At 39.5% G+C, this 25,233-nt stretch overlaps 1 protein-coding gene across 1 annotated transcript; it reads left to right on the top strand.

Moving 5' to 3' along the window:
* The first annotated feature begins 216 nt into the window (after nucleotides 1-216).
* PCDH20 (protocadherin 20) lies at nucleotides 217-6,728 on the top strand. Its single transcript, XM_024567246.3, has 2 exons — nucleotides 217-704; nucleotides 1,745-6,728. Exons 1-2 carry the CDS (start codon nucleotides 573-575, stop codon nucleotides 4,469-4,471), a joined length of 2,859 nt encoding a protein of 952 aa, XP_024423014.2. The 5' UTR covers nucleotides 217-572; the 3' UTR covers nucleotides 4,472-6,728.
* Nucleotides 6,729-25,233: the final 18,505 nt, after the last annotated feature.

Below are 25,233 nucleotides of genomic sequence, written 5' to 3'. Positions count from 1 at the left end.
ATTCACCTATTTGCTTTTCTGGCTCAGGTCGCCTTCCAAAGAGTTTGAAATTCCTACTCTCCGCAAGTGCATTTTTTTTTCCTCTGCAAACACTACCGGAGCCAAACCTTTCTTGTAATAACTGGTGGCAAGGCGGGCGTTTCGGGATCGCACCTGCGACTACTCTGTAGCGCCGAATCCCTCCCTCTATAAATAAGATGTACTTGCAGGCTTATGTATTCTAATTCTCCCTCCCCTGCTCGCACACTGTGGACTTGGGTTCTGACTGGGGCGGCCAGGAGAGAGACTGTGGGCAGGCGCCCCGGTGCCGGGCCAGGTGACGCCTCGTCGCAGTCTTCAGAGGCAAGTCCCCCATTCTGGCTCCTCCTGTGAGATCTGGACTTACCCAAGTGCTGGGCAGGAAACCAGGGCCGTGCCCTGCTGCCCCTCGCCCTCCTGCCCCGCTCTGCTCCCGTCCTAACTGGCGAGCCGGTGACTATTGGCTGAAGTTCCCCAGCGATTTGCATGCACGGAGAGGGAGTGTCTTCTGCTGTCCTCCCACCAGGAGCGCGCGGACTGCAGCCTCGCTGGGAATGCGCAGCCGAGGGCATGCACGCAGCTCGCGGACCCCGGCGGTGAGCTGGCGCCCGGCGACCTGGCACCCGCGCCCGGATATGGGGCGGCTAAGTCGTCCCGGGAGCAGCACCGGCCGCAGGAACCTGCCGGTAAGGGCTGGGGGAGCACAAGTTGCAGGGCTGTGGGCAGTTCCCAGTCCAGGAGGGTTTTCGAACCTTTAACCTTAAGCCAAACTTCATGGGAAGATTGAGGGGAGGGAAAGGGGGGTTGGGATAACGTATTTTCATTTTAGCAAGGAATGGGCCAGACCTTGGGCGGTGAGAGGAAGTTTCTGAAGCAGAAATGTAGGCAGAAGTAGTGGAGGAGATGGGGGTGCAGGCTCAATATGCTTTACGTACTGGGGTTCAGAGACCGTTTCCCGCTGCCGGCTTCTGGCTGAGACGGTCTACGGCAACTGACAAATTGTTCTCGGATAATCTTTTCCCACGTTTACTTCTTTCTGTCCGGGGGAGGGGGATTAGTGGGGCTTCATAAGGGGTGGAGATGCAGATCGTTCCTATTTTTGATCCATGCTAAAATGAAAATCGCTTCTTCTGACCGAAAGCGTTTATTTAATGGGGGGGGGGGTGTGAGCAGAAAGCGTGATTGTGTTTTCATATTATTATCACTAACATTGTTCTTGTTGCTATTGGTTTCATAGTAAGCGGTGTAATATATTATTTTGCGTTCCCGGGATCTTAGTGGTGGGAGCATTGCAATGGGAAAGAAATTGATAAATCGCCCACCTCTCAGCCCTCTCCCCCCCCCCCACCTCCTTCCCTCTCTCCAGCCTCCCCGGGTGCAGCCCTGTCGCGTTGCGCAGTCCCAGAGTGAGAGTCCTGTCCGCTCCCGCGGTGCTTCCAGGGATGCTCCACGGTTAGGGATTCGGATTGTTAACTGGATGAGGAGGGTGAGGGGTGTGCAGGGAATGAGTAGAAAGTGAACCGAAAAAAATAAGTTTTGGAGACAGCATTGCTCCGTAGATCTCTTTGCAGTAAGTTTCCTCTTCACCTCGCTCTGCCTAGAGAGGGTTTGCCTCTGGGAATGGTAGTGAGAGCGGCCATCACCCCGGACTCTGGTTTCTGACTCCAAGCGCTGTGTTGCCGCCAGTATGTAACGAGGTTTCTCTCCCCCCCACCCCAACTTTCAGCATCTGTTTCTCTTTTTCCTCTTCGTGGGACCCTTCAACTGCCTCGGGAGTTACAGCCAGGCCACGGAGCTTCTGTACAGCCTGAACGAGGGACTGCCCGCGGGGGTGTTCATCGGCAGTCTGGCCGAGGACCTGCGGCTGGTGCCCGGGGCGGCGGGCAGCCAGGATCCGCGGTCGCAGCCGCCCGAGCGCTCGGGCGCTGAGCCGAGCCCTCCTCTCTCCTTCAGCCTGGCCTCCCGGGGACTGAGTGGCCAGTACGTGACCCTAGACAACCGTTCTGGGGAGCTGCACACTTCTGCCCAGGAGATCGACCGAGAGGCCCTGTGTCTTGAAGGAAGTGGAGGGGCTGCCTGGGGCGGCAGCATTTCCATTTCCTCCTCCCCTTCTTCTGACTCCTGTCTTTTGCTTCTGGATGTACTGGTCCTGCCTCAGGAACACTTTAGGTTTGTGAAGGTGAAAATAGCTATCCAGGACATCAATGACAACGCCCCGCAGTTCCCCGTTTCCCAAATCTCGGTTTGGCTCCCAGAAAACGCACCTGTGAACACCCGACTGGTCATAGACCATGCTGCCATGGACCCAGACGTGGGCACTAACGGGGTGCAGACGTACCGCTTACTGGACTACCATCGCATGTTCACCCTGGACGTGGAGGAGAATGAGAACGGGGAGCGCACTCCCTATCTAATTGTCATGGGGCTGCTGGACCGGGAGACCCAAGACCAGTATGTGAGCATCATCATAGCTGAGGATGGTGGGTCTCCACCACTGCTGGGCAGTGCCACCCTCACCATTGGCATAAGTGACATTAATGACAACTGCCCCCTTTTCACAGACTCGCAGATCAATGTTACTGTGTATGGGAATGCTACCGTGGGCACAGCAGTCGCAGCTGTCCAGGCCGTGGATAGAGACTCGGGGATCAATGCTCAGATCACCTACTCATACAGCCAGAAAGTCCCCCAGGCATCCAAGGACTTACTCCACCTTGACGAAACCACTGGAGTCATCAAACTTTCCAGGACCATCGAGGGCAGTGTCCTGCAAACACACAAGCTCACCATTCTCGCTAATGGGCCTGGCTGCATCCCTGCTGTGATCACCGCCCTGGTGTCCATTATCAAAGTCACTCTCAGACCCCCTGAAATCATCCCTCGTTATATAGCAAATGAGAGAGATGGTATTGTCTACCTGAAAGAACTGGAACCTGTTAACACTCCAATTGCTTTCTTTGCCATAAGAGACCCTGAAGGTAAATACAAGGTGAACTGCTATCTGGATGGTGAAGGCCCCTTTAGGTTATCACCCTACAAACCGTACAATAATGAATACTTGCTAGAAACCACAAAACCTATGGATTATGAGGTACAGCAGTTCTATGAAATAGCTGTGGTGGCCTGGAACTCTGAAGGATTTCATGTCAGAAAAGTTATTAAGGTGCAACTTTTAGATGACAATGATAATGCTCCTGTTTTCCTTCAACACTTGATAGAACTAACCATTGAAGAAAACAACATGCCCAACGCCTTTTTGACTAAGCTGTACGCTACAGATGCTGACAGTGGAGAGAGAGGCCAGATTTCGTATTTTCTGGGACCTGATGCTCCATCATATTTTTCCTTAGACAGTGTCACAGGAATTCTGACAGTTTCTACGCAGCTGGATCGAGAAGAGAAAGAAAAGTACAGGTACACGGTCAGAGCCGTTGACTCTGGGAAGCCACCCAGAGAATCAGTAGCCACTGTGGTTCTTACAGTGTTGGATAAAAATGACAACAGCCCTAGGTTCATCAACAAGGACTTCAGCTTTTTTGTGCCAGAAAACTTTCCAGGATATGGCGAAATTGGAGTAATTAGTGTAACAGACGCCGATACTGGGCGAAACGGATGGGTCGCTCTCTCTGTATTGAACCAGAGTGATATTTTTGTCATAGACACGGGAAAGGGCATGCTGAGAGCTAAAGTCTCTTTGGACAGAGAGCAGCAAAGCTCCTATACTTTGTGGGTTGAAGCTGTTGATGGGGGTGAGCCTGCCCTCTCCTCTACCGCAAAAATCACAATTCTCCTCCTAGATATCAATGACAACCCTCCTCTTGTTTTATTCCCTCAGTCTAATATGTCTTATCTGTTGGTACTACCTTCCACTCTCCCGGGCTCCCCAGTGACAGAGGTCTATGCTGTTGACAAAGACACAGGCATGAATGCTGTCATAGCTTACAGCATCATCGGAAGGAGAGGTCCTAGGCCTGAGTCCTTTAGGATTGACCCTAAAACTGGCAACATTACTTTGGAGGAGGCACTGCTGCAGACCGATTACGGACTCCATCGTTTGCTGGTAAAAGTGAGTGACCATGGTTACCCCGAACCTCTCTATTCCACCGTCATGGTGAACCTCTTTGTTAACGACACTGTCAGTAATGAGAGCTACATTGAGAGTCTTTTAAGAAAAGAACCAGAAATTAATATAGAGGAGAAAGAACCGCAGATCTCAATAGAACCGACTCACAGGAAAGTCGAATCTGTGACCTGCATGCCCACCTTAGTAGCTCTGTCTGTAATCAGCTTGGGTTCTCTCACACTGGTAACAGGGATGGGAATATACATCTGCTTAAGGAGAGGGAAAAAGCATCCCAAGGAAGATGAAAATTTGGAAGTACAAATACCACTAAAAGGAAAAATTGACTTACACATGAGAGAGAGGAAACCGATGGATATTTCCAATATTTGATACTTCATTGAGGAGTAAAACAGAGATAGTTTAACTGACCTTGGGTGGTCTTCACCACCCAACGAGATGGTGTGGACAGCAGTTCCGATGAAGGACAACTAATTTATAATTTGTACTATATTGTAAATAGCTGTTTACAGGTTTTTAAATTCAAAATCAGAGGTTATAAAATGTGTACAGCATTTTTTAATGAAAATTAGTACTAACAGCTCTAAAACTATTATAAAAAACCTTGGGTGCGGTTTGCAGGTTTCATACACCAAGCAGATGATTGATAAAAGCTGGGAGTCAGGTAAGAAAATGGCACATGCATTTTTTGTCTAAAAAGTCTTTAACCACAAGAGGGCATCCGCTGCTCCTTTGCAGGGAACTGTTCTGAGGTATTGCACATGATACTTGTTGTACATCAAATTAATGACAGAGTATATTTTAAATAAATTGTTTTTAACATTGAACAGATAGGAAGTTAAAGTGAATTGAACTTCACCCCACTTAGATACACGATAAAAAAAGGCATTTGTAAACAGAATGTTTACCTCACGAGTACATCATTTGTAGTTTGAAAGAGAAGGCATTACAAAGAAGTGCACTTTTTTTGTTAGTAAGGATAAAATCATTGCCCTGTGTAAAAGATTTGACCTGCTGACAACTGTTTTACTTTCTGTGTACTCCAACTGCTTTCTGTTTGCCTTACCACTGCACTTGCTATTATTACAGGGGGAAATACATATATTCTTCTTTACAGAAAATGTAACTAGAAATTGTATCCAAGAAAAACAGCCAGAAGCAAGAGATGTTTCAATCCTTAGTTGCTTCAGAGAAGTCCATGACATTTTGGTCCTTTCAAAATGTGTAAGCAGTGCTTCGTATTTGGGTTATATATTAGTTCTTATGTGCTTAAATGCATCCATCACATAAGAAAATTTTAGAAACCATTAAAGCAGAAATAACCTAGAAGCTGATGTAGATTACTGGCTGTTTTAGTTGGGCCTTTTGTATGAAAATTATACTTATCTTTTTGTTGTTGTTTAGGTTTGTTGGCTACCATTTCTGGCTTCCTTTATTTGGCATTGGATTAAGTCGAAGAGTATTTGTACGCCCAGCAGCAGATTTCTTTGATAATTTAGATAATTATCAATTTCTCTGATAATTTCTTTTGCTGAATCTTTTGCAATGATGCAAACTGGTTCCTCAGTGATTGATCACTTCCACTTCATTGTGTGAGCTGGAAATTTTATTGTCTATGAGAGCTAAAGCAACATTATCTGTATAAGCAAGTAATGTATTAGCTTAAACTGGATCATTCTACTTCTTTTGGCTTCTTGTGTCTGTACTGTACCAAAAGTGTTTATATGTCTGCAGATTAAAAGTATATATTTTCATAACTTCTTTCTCATTTATACCATTTTCTATTTTAATCTGGCGTGTTCTTTCACTGAAGTGCCTGTTATTGGCATTTGTTTGCTTCTAAAGGTAAATGTGGGTGAACTGTAAATATTCTGTTATGCTAAAGTTTATATTAAACTAATTCATTACTCAATTAAACATTGGGTAAATTATTAAATATGCATATAATTACAGACACATACATATGAGAGTATGCCTATATGTTTGCTAGAAATTCATACAATAATTTATACTCGTGCATGTGCACATGAATATTAATTTATTGATTTAATATCAATGTTAAACAATCATATACTACATAATTATAGCAATTCTGTTAGCTGTTTTACAACAGCTTCCAATACATTTTTAAATAAGAATATACTGTAAAAATTTTTTTGAATGCAAACACCTAAAACCTTTTGGATTTGTATCAACCTTATTTTTCTCATTTTCATCAATTTGACAATATGAATAAAATGTAAGCATATGAGACAGCAGTGTTTGTTACAAAAAGGAAGTATATTTTTATTGGCAATTTATTTTGTAGGAGAGGCACCTGAGCTAAGAAACTAAGAGCATTTAATCCTTAAAACTTTTCATTTCTAATTGATGAATAACCATGGAGGAAACCATTCTTTACCAGACCGTGTACATGTGTATGTTTGTACATATCTTATTTCTCTTTTTTTAAAGGAAGGAACTACACTTGAAACAAGTAGCATCATTAATAAAAAAATTCTCCATAAGTACAATGACTTAACCATCAGTAAAAATAACAATATTTTATTCATTTCTACATTTGGAGAAGGCTCACGTGTTTGGGGGTATGGACTTCATCTATGGCATGAGAAACACCTGTAACATTAATAAAAAGACATATTTCTGAATAACACACTGTGCCAGGATTTCCTTTACAAAAACATCTCATTCACATTTTAAAAAAATTTATAACAAGGGAATTAAAGTAAATTAAACTCAAAGATAGTAGCTTCTTTTTACTAACACCTCATGCTAGAACAGTTGCCAAAATGTATGCTAATTATGTCAGTGTTGTTCGTTGAGCTGGCACAAAAATAAACGTTCCATTCATTAAAACCCCTAGTATCCATTTAACAGTTTGAGAACCAGGAGTCCTCGTTGCCCAATTTAATGAAGAAGAGATTGCTCTGATCTTTGTACTGCCAACTCCGTTCTTCTACCACAGAGAAAATTGTTCATTAATTTGGATTGGGAAATGTAAAACCAACATAGCAATTTCAGCTACAAGAGAAGCAGTTTACAGCGTTTGACTCTTTAGGGTAGATTCCACCATCCTATTTTTTTTAGAGTTTTCTTGGCATTTATACTCCTAACAGTGGTGGCTTAAAAGGAAAAGAAAATGCTTTAGAAACAGTTTTATCATCCCAGTGTATTTTTTAAGAATCCATATTTTTTGTGTTTTGGGAGCTCTGCAAGTGTTTTATGACAGGCGTGATCTCGCTATGACATGACATCATTGAAGAAATATTAGGGATGGTGTATAAAGTTGACCTGATGGCAGTAAAATCTCCCTTAAAGATTCAAATTTGTGCTCCCAGAAAACGTCTCAGTTGACAACTGTTAAAGGAGAAAGTAAGCAGCCTTTCCTCTGGAGACTCAGGTTCCAGTCCCTCCTCAGTGAGGTGAGGACTCCTGGGGTCCTGACCTCTGGCAGACGATGGGGATGGTAATAGATGAAAGGACAGCCTGAGCATATAGTGCTCTTCAGCGCCACTGGGCAGCCTTGCTCACGGAGGCCCGAGACACAGGCAACTAGGCATTTTCTTTCCTGTAAGGTAAATTTGCTCACTGCAGGAAAGCAGTCAATTGCTCAAAATGTTATTTTGTTGACTTGTGTAATTTCTTCCTAGCAATATGCCTTTAGAGTGTAGGTCATCAATGATTATTTACTGAAAGAGCCTTAACAGTCTTTCATTTAGTTATATATTTACAGCAGAAAAAACTTAAAGCAGAAAAAAATCAATCAATTAAAAAACTGGTGATTCCTGAGCAAAAAAGACACACCATGTTTTTTCTAGGTATTTCTATTTCTGATAAAAATACATATATTTTTCAGAGGCTAGATAAATGCATACATTCTATAATCATTTTTAAATCTCAGTCATTGTATGTAATTGCTTTAAAAATAGTAGCATGTTTTTCTCTAATAAATTCCTAAACTGGGAATGTATTCCTTTAAGGGCATGAAACAAAATTGGGTGAACTTTAAGACTTAACCCACTAATGTCAAGAAGTAAAAATATTGTGATGACTAGGAAAGAAATAATTTAGTCATTCATTGTATGCATGTTTATTTTAGTACTCTAATTTCCAGGGATGTGGCGGAGAGGACAGAGTCCCTTGATGAATTAGATGATGATTTTAAAAGGCCAATGAGTAAACGTTCCATCTCAAAACATTGTGTCGGATGACTACCTATTGCCAGGATGCTGTGTGAGCAGGACGTAACCCAGTAATGGGAATTCTTGGAGAAAGCTTCCCGAAGGAGGTGATTTCTAGGTAGGGCCCTCTCAGAGGAGGTGATGTTTAAATTGAGAATAAGAGAAGAGGAAATAGCGTGCAAGGCACACATGTAAAAGTGAGCATGCCATGATTGGAGAACCACAACTATGATTATTCTTGGCTGACAGGATGAACAAAATAAAAGATACTGTTGGCACTAAGCTTGGAGATGTAAGTATATTTGCAAATAATAAAGGGACCCATATGCCATACTTAGAGATTGCACTTTTATCCCAAAGGTGATGGGAATTTTGAGGATTTTGGTCAGGGAATTTTTATTTAAAAAAAAAATCACTTTGGCCACACGTGGAATTTGTGTTGAAGAAGTTTCTGGAGAATGGATGGAAGGTAGCCCTGACAATCTAGGTGAAAGGTGGAGCCTTAAACCAGGGAATATGAAAGAGATAGGTTATAGTACAGAATATAGTAGGTAAACAATTTATTGTTGATGAAGAAACTTGCTATATTAATAGAATAATCCACATGTGATAAATGAGAATATTTATAATGTTCATAATTTCCTTTCCAGCCTATTTTACAAATTTGAAAAGGATAGGGAACTCATTTACTAAACATTACATTAGCGACAAAAGCACAGGAGCCATAACTCCCTTTTTAACGTTGGATTTTATGATACAGGATGTTATGGACTTTTAAAGACATTAATTTACCCAGTTCATTTCATACTTAGGACTGTCAGTTCTGTTCAATTTAACAAACACTACTGTGTGTGCATGTGGTAGATATTGCAACCTCAGGTTGACCATATCAAGAATATTGTATCCAAGGCATTTGCAATATTTTGCTTGTAGTTGCACTAAAAATTCCATGTTGAAAATTGAACAAAAAAGACCAAAAAATGTCAAATGTGAAATGTAAGATACAAATACAATTTCACGCGTTGTGTTACTATCAAGAATGAATGATGTGTCTGTTTCAGGCAGTTCTGAACAAGATCCAGGAAATATAAATAGGTGAAATGGGTAGTTAGGGCCAAAAAGGACATAGGCCTTGAGATTAAAGATCATTTTTGGTTTTAAAAAAGGCACTTAACATATATTGTGCCTCAAGTTATCTTGTGTAAATGAATTTAATAGTATCTAGTACCCACCGGTGGAAGTGTCAAACCCAGGCTAAGTAAACACATGGTAGATGTAGAAACGGTATTGCATGCAGCCCTGGTTTCAAGAAAAGTCACTTGTCCAATCTCCCCAAAAATTACCCTCCTAAGACTCATCTGTATGGAAATAATGAACTTACTCTGTCTCATGGTATAATTTTAAAGATCAAATAAGTTACTTGATGCAAAATATTTCATACAAATCAAGCACTCAAATATTAGCTATTCTCATTGCTATAGGAATTAAACAGTGTGCTATGAGGCTGTCTTTAGCAGTTTTTTCACTCCAGTCAGATTCATTCAACCAACGTTTTTATTACAAAAGAAAAATCCATAAAATTGGAAGTGTTTTAGCTTAAGGGCCTATTTGCTCAACACATTATAATATATTTATCCTCATTATCCATTTGTTAGGCCCTTTGACTTTTTTCCCATTTTTCTCGTGGTGATTTCACACATCCCTTTTCATTAGGAAATCTCCTGATGGCTGGGACTATGACTTCGATTGTCAGACCATGGAGCTTACGAGACGACTTAGTCCAATCTCCTCATTTCAGAGTCGAAGAGACAAAGACATAGAATGTCAAGAAAAGATTTGGCATCTGAGGGGGATTAGAAGAGCAAATGGCATTCATGTGTGTAAAAAATAAGTCATACAACAGCAGAGTTACTTTCCTTCAAATATTTCCCTTGAAACACATCCTTTAATATCACTTTCACTGGAAAGTTAACCAAAGTGGTATACTTGCAAAGACAATATACCAAAATATTAAAGAAAAATCTCACCTAAAAATGAGTTTGATCAAAACTAATTAAAGTGAATTATTAAGAATCATATATCTCACCTTCATGCACTTGGAGAAAAATATATATAATTTAAAAATTAAGTTAATTATCCCTAATAAAGAAGAAAATAAAAAGTTATAAAAATATAAAATTATGTATTTGATAATATAACTGCAAGAAAATAAAAAAATAAAACTTTAGGAGATTAGAGAACAAATGAGAATAACCAAGGACAATTTTATGAGCCCTAAAGAAAAATGAAAAGAATAAACTTGATTTATAATATGGGAATAAATATTTACTTACAGAAATTCATGTATTTATTAGATATAGAAAAGGCAAGTTCAAGTATGGATACAAGGGATATAATTGATTCAAAAATAAAGGTGACCAGGCTCACATATAGTAAGGTAAATTAAGGTAAACCAAGAATGACTGAATGTTAGGAACACACTAAATCACAAATTTTACAACCTTAAAGGAACTTTGAATTATTTTCCTTCTTATAATTTTGGGTACAGTACCCTGAAGCTTTAACAAAACTAAAAACTATTATCATCAACTATTTACTTTCTAAATATACTGATTATGTTGTTTATATTCGTTTTCCCAAACTGGAGAATAATCTTTTGAAGAATGGAAGAAAACTTACCCTTGTGCTTAGCACCATGTCTTGCTTTCAATAGGCACAGGCTAAGAGTAAATCACCGTACTTGCACTGAATCATCTAAGCATTCACATTTAGCCAAGCCAACTATCCTGCATGTATTTGATTCCTTCGTCTAGTCCTACAAAATATTTTTTTCTTACAAAAAACACTCTAGGACAAGTCATTTCCCATCACACTTACAAATATATTTAGCAAATGAATGTACAGATTTCAGGGAAGAATAACTGGGTCTAAGTTGGCCTATAAGATTTTTCAAACTAAGAGATTTAATAGAACTTAAGTGATTAAAGTTAATTCCTTTTTTGTGCTTTATGTTTGACTCAGGACACGTTGTTTGACATTCTGTGACATACCAACATTACCAATCAAAGTGTTTGGTGGGGAATGTCAATCAGCCCAATTGAAGATGAGTTTCGAAGGACCTAAACATTAAATGTACATGTAAGAAAATAAAAGAAAAACTTACAAAACATCTGTCTTACTGAACCAGGAGGAATCTTCAGCTATCAATATTTTCTTCCCTTTCGAGCTTCCTTAATCATACTCAATTATCCTGTTGGTCTTTCATAAGGGAAGCTCAATATTTTCAGAATCCATGCATTAGCTTGTCTGTGGTAGGCAGAGTAGCTCCCCCAAAGATGTTCATGCCTTAATGCATGGAACCTATGAATGTATTCTGTTTCATGGCAAAACCTTCCTTGCAAAAGTAATTGACACTGTGAACCTTAAAACAGGGATATATCCAGGCTTAAGGAACTAGAAAGACTCCTAATGGGGATTTCAGTCCTATAACCACATGGAACTGAATTCACCAACAACCTGAATGAGAATGGAAGTGAACTCATCCACAGAGCTTCCAGAAATCCATATGGCTCTCTCGACACCTTGATTTCTGCATTGCAAAACACCAGATGACCAGCTGAGCCACTCTGTACCCAGACTCTTGACTTAGGTCTGGGAATTACTAAATGGGTATTCTTTTAAGCTGCTAGTTTTGAGGTAATTCATTAAAATGGTATTAGAAAACTACTCTAGTATCTTGAAAACTACAGGGTGCATCAGTTAAAGGCCAAGTGGAGTTGACTCATTCTAAGAAAGCATTGTTGTATTTTGGATAACTTTTATAACAGATGCTTGAATATTTTTTTAAATAAAGAGTATTGAGTACATACCTAATTATAATTTGCTAAGTAAAGAAAAAACAATCAATATAACTATAATGGAAAAGAAAACCATGTACTGTGAACCTACTGTTTTCCAGGCAGTGTGTTCCTGCCGCTTAGACTCTATGTTCATTTTTCTTTTACTACATCACAGAAATAAACAGAAAATTATAAAAGACTTCCTCAGTTGACTAGAGCTGTAATAAATAGTGCAGAATTGTTGAGTTCATCTTAGATCCAATTTGGGACGAGATGAAGGGAATAACTGATATTTGTAATTGAGGTATACTGTGGAGGGTGTACATGTTGCAATGGCATATATAAAAGGTTGCTCTAATGAAAAAAAGATGCATGTTAAAATGTATCTCTTTTGTTGTTTTTATTGCTGACAAAATAGCCTTTCTAATGAGTAAGTCTGCAATGGATGAATTATTTGAAGTGACCTATAATCTCTAACTCTGAAAAGGAACACTTTGGGGAGTTTTTTGTTTCTTGTTTTGAATATATTTGTATCCCACTTTCCGACCAATTCTATGTCCTATTCCAAAGCTGCCTCGCTCTATACAATAAATTCACATTAGAAGATGAAATTCATTAGAATCACTGGTTTAGTATGCATTGACTTTTTATTGGGCATTTACTATTGGTATATCCAATACATAATGCATAGGACTATATTGGAGAATACATTTTGTACTGGTAAAATGATAGCATTTTGCAAAAGCAGTAGAGTATTTTGGATTCATATCAGAACTCCTGTGACTGAAAGGTTAAAATGGTTTTCCTCATTTTGCAAAAAGACAGGTTTCTTTCTTAAATGGGTACATTTTTTTTCACATGTATGTCAGTCTTTTCTTTTTGTTTTTAAAGTGTATTGTAGTTCTATTTCAATTGTCCCAAATTTTCCCCTGTTGCTCTCCCCTGCCCTGCCTGCCAGCTCCCACCATCAACCCCCACTTTGTTGTCCATGTCCATGGGTCATTTATACATGTTCTTTAACTAAGCCCTTCCCCTTCTTTCTCCCCTTTTCCCTCACTCCCCTCCCCTCTGGTCACTGTAAGTCTGTTCTTTATTTCCATGCCTCTGGTTCTATTTTGCTCATTTGTTTCGTTCATTAGGTTCCTGTTATAGGTGAGATCATATGGTATTTGTCTGTCGTCACCTGGCTTACTTCACTTAGCACAATGCTCTCCAGTTCCATCCATGCTGTCCCAAAAGGTAGGAGGAACTCCTTCTTTCTTTCTGCTGCACGGTATTCTATTGTGTAAGTGCACCACAGGTTTTTGATCCAGTCATTCATTGATGGGCACTTAGGCTGTTTCCAGCACTTGACTATTGTAAATAGCACTACGAACACTGGGGTGCCTGGGTTCTGTTGAATTGGTGATTCAGGATTCTTAGGGTATAATCCCAGCAGTGGAATTGCTGGGTCAAAAGGCATTTCCATTTATTTATTTATTTATTTATTTAATTTTTATTGTTATTCAATTACAGTTATCTGTATTTTCTCCCCACCCCTCCACCCCACCCCAGCCAAACCCACCTCCCTCCCCTGCCTCCACCCTCCCCCTTGATTTTGTCCATGTGTCCTTTATAGTAGTTTTCTGAGGAAATGTTGTGCTGTATTCCACAGTGGCTGCACCAGTCTGCATTCCCACCAACAGTGCATTAGGGTTCCCTTTTCTCCACAACCTTGCCAGTACTTGTAGTTTGTTGATTTATTTATGATGGCCATTTAGACTGGTGTGAAGTGGTATCTCATAGCAGTTTTAATTTTATCACTCTGACAGCTAGTGATGTTGGGCATCCTTTCATATGCCTATGGGCCCTCTGTATGTCCTCCTTGGCGAGGTGTCTGTTCAGGTCCTTTGCCTATTTTTTAATTGGATTGTTCATCTTCCTGGTGTTGAGCTGTGTGAGTTCTTTATATATTTTGGAGATCAAACCCTTGTCCAAGGTATCATTGACAAATGTGTTTGCCCATGTTTGATGATGTTTTCTTTAGCCAAGCAGAAGCATTTGAGTTTGATGTATTCCCATTTGTTTATTCTTTCCTTTATTTCCCTTGCCCTAGGAGATTTATTGCCAAAAATATTGGTGTGTGGGATATCTGAAATTTTACTGCCTATGTTCTCCTCTAGGACTTTCATGGTGTCCTGGCTTATATTTAAGTCTTTTGTCCACCTTGAGTCTATTCTGGTGTATGGTGTAAGTTGGTGGTCTAGTTTCTTCTTCTTCTTTTTTTTACATGTACCTGTCCAGATCTCCCAATACCATGTATTGAAGAGGCTATTTGTACTCCATTTTATGCTTCTGCACCCTTTGTCAAATATTAATTGACCATGAAGACTTGAATTTATTTCTGGGCTCTCTAGTCTGTTCCATTGATCTATGTGTGTGTTCTTATGCCAGTACCAGACTGCTTTGATGACAGTGGCCTTGTAGTGTAGTATGATATCAGGTGTTGTGATCCCTCCTACTTTGTTCTTCTGTATGTCAGTCACTTCTGATGATTGTACAGATTTTGTTCTAAGTTAAGAAAAAATTTGAAAGTTGGAGATACTGATTCAAATAAATTTAACATCCAAACAAGAAAAACATATTCCAAAAATAAATTTTCTTATAGTTAATAAAGAAAGAATTGGTGTGGAGAGCTAGGGGATTACACATGATCATTTAGGGCACATTTTAGAAAGAAATTGGGATGATCATTCATGGAGCAAGATATGGCATTTCTAAATGTTTCCTGATTCCAAGCTACACTTTCACGAAAAGAACGTGTTTTTCCCGTCACTTGTCTAATCACCCACTGGGGTGTGGAATAATTTGTACCCAGGTTATTCACTCACGAAGCACATTTAGGATGTGGAGAAGCTAAAAAAAAAAAAACCCTACAACTGTACATACAGATGATATGCTTTTTTTCTTCTCTTCCGGGAGGTTTAATTGCTGGTTGAATATGAGCCAAGTACTTCCTGAAGAACTTGAAGGAGATCAGCATCTCCAGCTGTATGTCCAAGTGGTCCCTCTCATGTTTGGGTTGGGATGGGGAGTTCTTTCACACTTGTCAGAAAAACCTACAACATCAGAGAGTCTCTTCCCTGAGTGGTTTTTACGTAGTTCCTGCTGCATGGAACACTGCCGTGCCTCTACTGTCCTGAACGGGGTTTGAGGTCTCCATTGTGCAGAAAAGGCTGGCAGCGAGCTACACACCTTCACAGTCCTGATAAGGTGATAGGTGTTGTTTAAAGCCTTGCTACTCAGTGGGTAGTAGGCAGAACAGCAATAGCATCTGATCACTTGTGAGATATGAAGATTCTAGGAGCCACCTCAGCTCTGTTTAACCAAAATCTGTATTTAGTAAGATCCCCAGTTGATTTGTTTGTAAATTAAAAATGGACAAAAATGTGTTTGGAGCATTTCCTCTCAAGCTGTCCGCATGTTGAAAGAGCTTGCTAAATTAAAAACAAACAAAACTGGTATCTGGGTTTCTCCCCTACTTTAATTGATGTGGGGTATAGGGTAGGAGTGAGGATCTTTATGACGTTCTCTGGGTGATTTGAATGTGCAGCCAAGTTTGAGAATCACCATCTGAGAGTTCCATTATTCCTATCACTTGCCATTTTTACTTAGTATTCTAATACCTACCTTATCTGGGATTTTCTTTATCACTAGCATCCCCTTCCAAACTGCTGTAAAATAGGACACTATTTCCAATACCACCCAAAGATTGAACTCATAAGTTGGTATCAATCAGATCATTTTTATGCACATCATCATGAAAATATTGTCCTGGTCATCAACAGCAGGCAAATTAATTAGAATGATACAGGCATGTTTACCTTCTGGAAATTTTAGTCTAGGACAGGTGCTGGAATATAAGCCTGATGAGCACAGCAACTTCGTCTTTTTTATTTCTAAGTAGTAGTTCTAGAGCCCAGAATAATGTCTGGTACGTAGCAGAGACTCTGTACAATTATTTGTGCAGTGAATGAATAAATGCATGCGTGAATGGTAGGGAGTCCTCACACATGAATTAGAGTAGTTATGTACTTCAGAAGAAAACCATTTTATCTTGACTTTATAGGGCAAGGCAGCAGAGGTTTGGAGCTGGAACTGAGTCTGGGAGTAGTTCTCTGGGGAGGCTCTGCAGTGAGAACAGGTATGATCTGCCCCATTGGCTTACATACCCTAGTGCTCTGGTAGAGAGTAAGACATGCTCAAGACGGCAAAATGAGGGAGTGGTCGCAGCAGTATAATGTATGGCCATTGGGACCAAAGATACAGTCTTCCATGAGGCTTTCTTTTTCCAGGGTCTGTAAACCCTGTTTCAACTACCAATATGAGAGAGGTTTAGTAAGGAGGAGGATTATAAAATATGGAAGGAGGAGAATATAGAAAAAAAATTCTAGGTATGAAAATTTGAAGTAAACAAAAGTGGAATTACTAGCAATTTTAATGTTGGGAATGAAAGGTATGCTGATGAGAATCTCACTACTTACCCTCCAATTTTACATGACTGAAAAGAAACAGGAAAATACTGCCTAAATAAATGGAGTAAAAGAAGACTAGCAACAACCAACAAGGTAAAAATATATGTGTGTGTGTGTGTGTGTTTACAACGTGTATCTCCCAATGACTGGTGTTAAAACCTTGGGGAAACTTCATAAATACCTGTAAGCTACTCTTCTCCCAGATGTACACAAGGAAATGACTGTGGGTTGTTCTATGAGTTAAAGACAATGCATGTAAAGCAGGTAGCACTATGCCTTGTACATGGTAGCAAATCATTCAAATATTAATTTCCTTTTCACTTCCCTTTTGGCGTCCCCACATTATTTAGAGTGTGAGGGGGACCCAAAAAACTGGAATTGATTGATAAAAATTTGTTTATTTATTCCTCCATGTTTAAACATCAGTCACCTTCCAAGTACTCTCCATTTGATGCAATACACCTTTTGAGACATTTTTTCCACTACTCAAAACAGTTTGGAACTGGTCGATTTTGATGTCTTTTAATGCTTCTGCCATTTTTTGTTTCACCTCTCCCACATTGGCAAAACATTTCCCATTGAGGGCTTTTTTCATCCAGGGAAATGAACAAACAAACAGAAAAGTTGCTCAGGGCGAGATCAGGTGAATAGGGAGGGTGGGGTACAGGGGTCCTGCTGTTTTTAGTCAAAGTGCTGAATAGTCAGTGTGGTGTGGCAGGAGTGCTCATAAATCACCATCATGAAATGGACAAACACGTTGAAAGAGTCTTCAAAAGAAATTCACTGAAGCTGATCACAGCCTCTTTTAACAACACCAGCTGGTGCACTGATACAGACAGGTTCCTAGAACACTCACCTAGCAAGGGAAGCCTTTACTACATGGGGCCTGCTCTCCAGAAGATAATTCTTGTTATTTGGGGGTCCCCATGTATGACACATCAAGGCATAAAAATTTCCCTGGCCAATTTTTGTATCATCAGGGCCTTGCACTAAACATTTGTTGAATGAACAGTTGAAGGTGGCAGGCATTATTTTGGGTTTCATCTCCTTTGAATGGGGGCAGGAGGAAAACCCATGCAAATGTATTAAAATTTAGTCATAAATTAACTTTTTAAAAATTCTCGGTAAGCATCTAGAATGCAGCAGGTACAGAGATACTTTAAAAATGCACCATTGGAAATATTTTCTGCAGCTCAGAGTTTAGTTAAGGACACTGAAAATAAAAGTGCAATTTAATGGGTAAATGTCTTAATTGGAATAAATGAAGCCAAGATAATCAATTCAAGCATTTGGTTTACATTATTTTGTATGCAGCTGGTACCAATTTCAAAATTATTAATAATCTCAAGGCTGAGTACATTTCAGTGTGTCCACACAGATTGTCACAGCAGAATAAGCAGGAAAGGCAAGCTGAAAGATTAGGGAGTTCGGGCTATTGAGGCATCATCTGTTCCTTAGAATACAGACTTCCTCTTTCTTTCCCCTGCCTTCTGCTTGCTAACACATCCAAATGGTTCTCTCATTCATTTTCCTGTCCCTTCCAACTGAGCTATGATGCCAGTAATACACGCCATCTTCTTTGTGGACCTTTCTTTCTAATCTGCACTGCTAACCTATTGTTTTGTAAAAATGTAGGATTTGTCAATGCTCTCTCCCACCTGTCATACTGCTTGAGGGAGATACACTCACATATTTTAAGATTAGAAATTACATCACAGGATAGCAAATGTGCTGAGACAACCGTGTCTGCCACCCTTTACTAACCAAACCATGAATGGATGCAGAAGACAATAGACAGGTCCTGTTTTCTGAAAATATACAGCAAAGAAATTCTCTTCCGGTAGAATTGTGTTATACTGACAATTACAAAGATACATATTTTCAGGGAGTCTAAGCTATTAGAAGATTGAAATAAGTCATTGCTGAGGCAAGTAAAAATTTGAAATATTTTTCTGGAGGGTTAATTGTGGATATATATATTTTTTAAAATATACATTATCCTTTCCCTTGGCACTTTTACTTGCAGAAATATAACCAAAGAAAGCTGTGTCAAACTTGTGGTGCAAGCATACTTGCCACAGTCTAATAGCAATGGTAAAAAAATAAAAAACAATGCTACATTTACATTAATATATAATTGGTTGAATAAATTATGACATAAGCATAGTAAAGACTATACAATATGTCTACCATCACAATTCCCATAGCAACTTTTTGCCCTGTAACTACTAGAGTTATCTTGTTTTTCTCATACATTCTTGACAAAGTTTCCCCATTCATTTAGAGCAGGGCTCCTTAACCTGTTATGTATATAACTGGAACATGCATAGAAAGTAGAAAATATAGTGGGAGGGGGCAGTAGTCGCATATTATTAAGACATTTACTTTCACTCACAGATTAGTCATGAAATGAACACACTCCCTGTGATCCCGGAATCTGGGGATGATTTAGTTTAGCACTGCTGGTGGCTATTTTGGCTTCTCTGGGGCAAGAGCTTATCTGAGGATCAGAAAAAGAGAGGGAAAGGGAGGTGAAGAGAAAAAAAGAAAGAAACAGAAGGAAGGGAGGAGGGAAGGGGGAGGGGGAGAGAGAAAGAGAGAGAGAAAGAAAAGAAAGAAGAAGAAAGAAAAAAAGAAAGAGAAAGAAAGAAAGAGAAAGAAAAAAGGGAGGCAGGGAGGAAGGGAGGAAGGGAAGAAAAGAAAGAAAAGAAAGAGAGAAAGAAAAAGAAAGAAAGAAAGGGAAAGAAAGAGAAAGAAAAAAGGGAGGCAGGGAGGAAGGGAGGAAGGGAAGAAAAGAAAGAAAAGAAAGAGAGAAAGAAAAAGAAAGAAAGAAAGGGAAAGAAAGAAAAAGAAAGAAGGGAAGGAGGGAGGAAGAGAAAAACAACACGGAGTGCTGGCTTCGTGTTTTGTTTTGTTTTTTTAATTTTTTTTTTATTGTTATTCAATTACAGTTGTATGCCTTTTCTCCCCATCCCTCCACCCCACCCCAGCTGAACCCACCTCCCTCCCCCCTCTCCACCCTCCCCCTTGGTTTTGTCCATGTGTCCTTTATAGTAGTTCCTGTAATCCCCTCTTCCCACTGTCCCCGCCCCCCCCCCCCCCCCCCCCGCCCTGGCTATTGTTAGATTGTTCTTAACTTCAATGACTCTGGTTATATTTTGTTTGCTTTTTCCTTCTATTGCTTATGTTCCAGTTAAAGGTGAGATCATATGGTATTTGTCCCTCACTTCCTGGCTTATTTCACTTAGCATAATGCTCTCCAGTTTCATCCATGCTGTTGCAAAGGGTATAAGCTCCTTCTTTCTCTCTGCTGCGTAGAATTCCATTGTGTAAATATACCATAGTTTTGGGATCCACTCGTTTGCTGATGGGCACTTCGGTTGCTTCCAGTACTTGGCTATTGTAAATTGTGCTGCTATGAACATTGGGGTGCACAGATTCTTTTGGATTGGTGTTTCAGTGTTCTTAGGGTATAATCCCAGCAGCGGAATTACTGGGTCAAAGGGCAGTTCCATTTTTAGTTTTCTGAGGAAATTCCATACTGTTTTCCACAGTGGCCTCACCAGTCTGCATTCCCACCAACAGTGCACGAGGGTTCCCTTTTCTCCACATCCTCTCCAACATTTGTTTGTGGCTTCGTGTTTTAAATCCTCCCATCCATCTGTGCTTGAAACCAGGCACTGGAGATTTTCCATTGCGTGAACAATAAATCCACTCTGCTGTTTTTATTCCTTTAAACTGTTTTGAATTGTCTCCCTGGTAATTACTTTTTTAAAAGTCTTGACTGATGCTTCGCTGGAACAACTGGTTGTATTTCTCTAAACACACCAAGGTATCTATGTCTTTGCATCATGCACATGCTGGTCTCCCCACTTACATGCCCTTTCCTCCCTTATCCACCTGAAAAGCATCTCCAGTCCAGTAGTATTAGCTCAGTTGCTGTTTCTTCTTGAAAGCTTGCTCTCAAGAGTGCATTTTCTTCTATTTACAGGGAATTTTGCATATATCTATTACATAGCAATGAACTGAAAATTCCTGTGAAATATAACTATTCTTCTGAATAATTTTATCACCAAAATATAATCTCCTTAATAGAAAAAGTGTTGTGAAGAAAGGGGGGCCAATTTGGATTTTTTTCCAAATAAGATGAGAGATAGATTAGAGATTAACTATTCAATATTTGGCTTTTTATTCCAATGGGGCCAGTTCCTAACATTGGGAGAGCTTTTACTCTTTCAGTGTTCTTTATACTTCTGCTCCATTCAGTTTACATTCCACAGGAGCAATAGTCTCTTTCTAACATGTTGAATGTCTGTATTTTTACTCAGAAATTCATGAGGTGAAACTTTTCTCATTAGCTTCCTTTTTCCCAAGAAATGTCTGTGTCTTTTAAATTATTAATAACTTCAGGTGCTCTGGCCTCTACCATCAATGCAGGCCACGGAAATATATGACCTTAAGTAAAAAAAAAATAAATTGTAAATATTCATGAAATAATGAATATGAGAATAGAATTTATCCCTCTTATTTACCTGTAGCAAAACATAGAAGCCTGAGTCAGAAGTCTTTGATTCAAAATCAGTGTTTGCAACCTATAGATATAAACTAGGGATACTACTATAAGGTTTAAATAATACTAAAAGAAAAGAAGGTAAGTGAAAATGATTTGTATTTGCTAAAATGCCAGATTGATCTAGCAGCAAAGAGGTCACAGTGGCCTCGCCCAGAGAAATTTCAGTGGAGTGGTGGGTGTGAAGGCAAAATTACAGTAGAATTGGGAGTTAATAGAAATTGAATAATGGTAGACAATTCCCTTAAAGAAATTTGGCTTTGAGAAAGAAAAAAGATAGAGGGCAAAGTTGAAGAAGGATATGTTGTTAGAGGAAGTTTTCTTTCCTCCTGCCTCCTGTGAAAAATATTGCATGCAATGGAATCAATAGGGAAAGAGATTTGAAGGGAGGAAAGAGAATGGAATCAATAGTTCAAGTCTAAGATAAATTAGGCGGTCATGTTATCCAAAGAAGGGGTAGAGGTGGTGGCCAGAGTCAGGGTGAAAGATGTTTCACTGCAGTAAGGAAGTGGCCAAAGATGGGTGCAATTATAGATGGGTGAGATTGTAGAGCTGGGTGAAGGAATTTCAGGAAGCAATAACCCATTCTCTCTGTGAAATTAAAAAAAAAAACAGTAGAAAGATGAATTCATCTTTGAGAATTAAAGGGAGGTGGGAGAGGTAGAAATCTGTGGACAGTAGGGATGTTTAAAATAACTACTTTCAAAAAAGGGAAAGAAGCTGATTGTGGAAAGGACACCAACAGATACTTTGACCATGAATTTGCATGATTTTGTGATTTTCTAAATCACTGTGCATAGGCACAGATTCAGGCATGAAGAAAGGTGACATGAGTCCCCACTGAGACTGAAACTTTGCCATACAGGAGTGACAAAAAGAGGACAAAGGGGATGAAGACAGCAGAAGGATAATGATTAAAGTGGAAAGAACACTGAAACTTGGGGAAGACAAAAACATTTTGATGAAGAGAGCGAGCTCCTATGAAAAAATTATAGAGGATTGCATAGATTAAAAATACACACACACTGAGGTATAGATATTGATTCACTGAAATTAAATGAGTAGGATAGAAGGTTATGGTCAGACAAGACTATTTACTTATTATTTTAGAACTGCGGCAGTTCTGGCTGGCTGCATGGTCCAAGATGTGACCGTGGGGAGGGAGGTTGAAACAGTGGACGTGAGCGGGTCGCTGGACATAAGGGAATGAAATACTGTATTTTTCAGACTATAAGATGCACCCCCCAAATTTGGAAGGAAATGGGGGTGCATCTTATAGTCTGAATGTAGCTCACCTGGCTCACTGAGGGGGGGCAGCTGTGGAGCGGGTTTTTTTTTTTTTCCTATTTTCCTCCTCAAAAACCTAGGTATGTCTTATGGTGTGGTATGTTTTACAGTCCGAAAAATATGATATCGGAGTACTGTCTGGATTAACTGCATGGATGGTCAAGTAACCCATACGTGTGGTAGGGCATGAGGAGGTAGCTAAGAATATGAGGAATACACCATTTCTTCAGTAAGTGAGTGGGGGGGTATGAGGAACTTTGAGGCTGACTGTGTGACAAAGAAGAGCACAGCAGAGTGCAAATGTTTCATTCTTAATTTTTATTACATGAAATTTTACTAGCATGAAATTTTCACTCTTCTTATCAAAAATTAAAACTATTAGTATAGCAAAAAAATTCACCAAGGGGTCCATCTTGAGGTACAACCTTTATATTTATATATAGTTTTAAATTTGTTGAACTTATTGGGGTGACAACATTGGTTAATAAAATTATGTAGGTTTCAATGGTACAGTTCTATTTTTTCGGTTTTTTATTATTTTTTTCAATTACAGTTGTCCCACCTTTTCCCCCATTGCTCTCCCCTGCTCCTACAGCCAATCCCCACCCTATTGTCCGTGCCCATGAGTGAGCAGAGGAGAGTCAGGAGGGGGATAACAGGGCAATGTTTCATTCTAAAACACTACTTATGGTAGAGAAACATAGAACTTTGAAAAAATTCCATGCTGTTATTTAACATTTATTTATTTACTCACTACCCTTAAATAAAAAATCAAACAGGTCTTGATAACTTCTCTGGTGAATTTTAAATTAATTTTTAAAAATGTTTTTTAATCTTTTGTCAAATCTAAATATCAAAACACTGTTTCAAAATCCTTTTTCATTAATCTTAGTCTCAACCCTTCTATACTCTTAAATAGAATGGGAATTTAAAGTAGTTACGTAACTGGTGTTTTATCTAAATTGTTTGAAAATTCCCACCTTTGTTATCACAGTTTGAAAAGTGGTATCAATTTTATCTCATTACATCAATGCCCACTTTAAAATTCTATTATGTGAGTGCCCTGAATCTTTAAGTAGCAGGAGTTTCCACAGGAGATTGGAGGAATGACAATTATTCCCAGCATAATAAAGTGGACACTTGTATCTCTTGACCTTGAGCTACATGAGGCATGGAAAATCAGGGAATTAACTGGGCTTATGGGCAGCAATGCCCTCCAGAAAGAGCCATTTTTCTGCCTTAATTCAGGAAATCAAAGCAAGAGTCAAAGAAGTATGTGGAGATGTTAGCTGAGTGTGGCAGAGTAATAATCTAAGACATTAATCATAGAATATTTTTTCTGCTACCCCATGACCACTGACGTTCAGAGTGTATGGCTCAGGACCACCGTTCACTGTACATGGAAATAGTTGCATTAGAGCCAGGGAGAGAAAACATCACATTTTTCTTTTCTAGGTGCAGAAGCCTAGGTTTCAGATACAAGGCACAAAATCCCCAAATACTGGCCAAAGCAGCTCTTTCCTAAAATCTCCAAACTAGAAAATGCTTAGAATTTGTTAAGACAGACAGAGTTTTGGAAAGAAGAGCCAATATGTTAGAAGTAGCCTGTGTATGTGGCGGGAGGTAGTGGAGGCGTAATGGTGATATAAATTCACTGCCTCCACCTTCCAGTCTGGAATCCACCAAGTCTGGAGTTCAAGAGCAGGCATAGTCTCTCTGAGGCAGAAACGAAGAACCTGGTGCTGAAGAGAAGTCAGGTGGGGATGTGTGGCACTTAACGGCTTGTGATACCTGTCCTTGGACCAGAAGGCAAAGTGGAAATGAATAACATACTTTAACTTCATTCCACTCACCATTCTGTGCCCATGCATAAGACTTCAGATGTTTTATATTCTGAAGAATCTAGAGATTCCTATCTCCACCATGACCTTCCAGCAACAGGTGTACCTACCTGGCAGAACCTATAATTTGATTAACCTCATTACAGAAGGGCAAGGAGAAAACCTCAGAAGTATACTTAAATCTTGACATGATTGAATTGTAAGCCCATATTAAGTAGAAATGACAAATTTTCCTGAATTTACTTTAAGTTGGCAAGATTAAGTTTTCCATTACAGAGTCGGATCAGGTTTCAAATAACAAGTTAAAGAAAAATATGGTTACATTTTTGCATAACTGAGTAAACAGTGAAATATGTGTCCACTACAAACAGAAGCAAGTTACATACTAGGAGTGAGATAAGTGGGAACCTGGCCCAAAAGTAAGGACAATATAGGTTGAATAGATGACTGAAGAGGCATAAATCTTAAATGTATACCAGGAAAATATGCAGTGCTGGATTTAAGGTTAAAAAGTAATTCCTGATGATCCCACAGAGAATGGGAGACAGGAAGTTGGGAGAAGGAGACATTCAAGACAGTTACCGTTCACTTGCAGGTGAAGTAAGCTGCAGGAAGGACTGCAGTCTGCGCGTATTTTCACTCCATCCCTCTGCAAGGTAGTAATTATGGGTTGCTTCAACTCAAAAGCTCAAGGGAAAAGGAAGAGAATCAAAACCATAGGTATTTAATTTTACAGCTTCATGGAGGATCCAGGGGTTGATCATAGAGGTGGTAGTATCATATTTCATGAATTCTATGGTGCAAAATTGCACATGTACCATCTCTGAAATAGAGATGGATTTTCCACTTGCAATCGACATTGTTTTTGCTGCCTTAGAGCTGCACATTATAATCAGTGACAT

This window comes from Desmodus rotundus, chromosome 13 (genome assembly GCF_022682495.2).
Source record: "Desmodus rotundus isolate HL8 chromosome 13, HLdesRot8A.1, whole genome shotgun sequence".
Classification (NCBI taxonomy): Eukaryota; Metazoa; Chordata; class Mammalia; order Chiroptera; family Phyllostomidae; genus Desmodus; species Desmodus rotundus.
The sequence above is the reverse complement of the archived record's forward strand: the minus strand, read 5'-3'. Positions and strand labels throughout refer to the sequence as shown.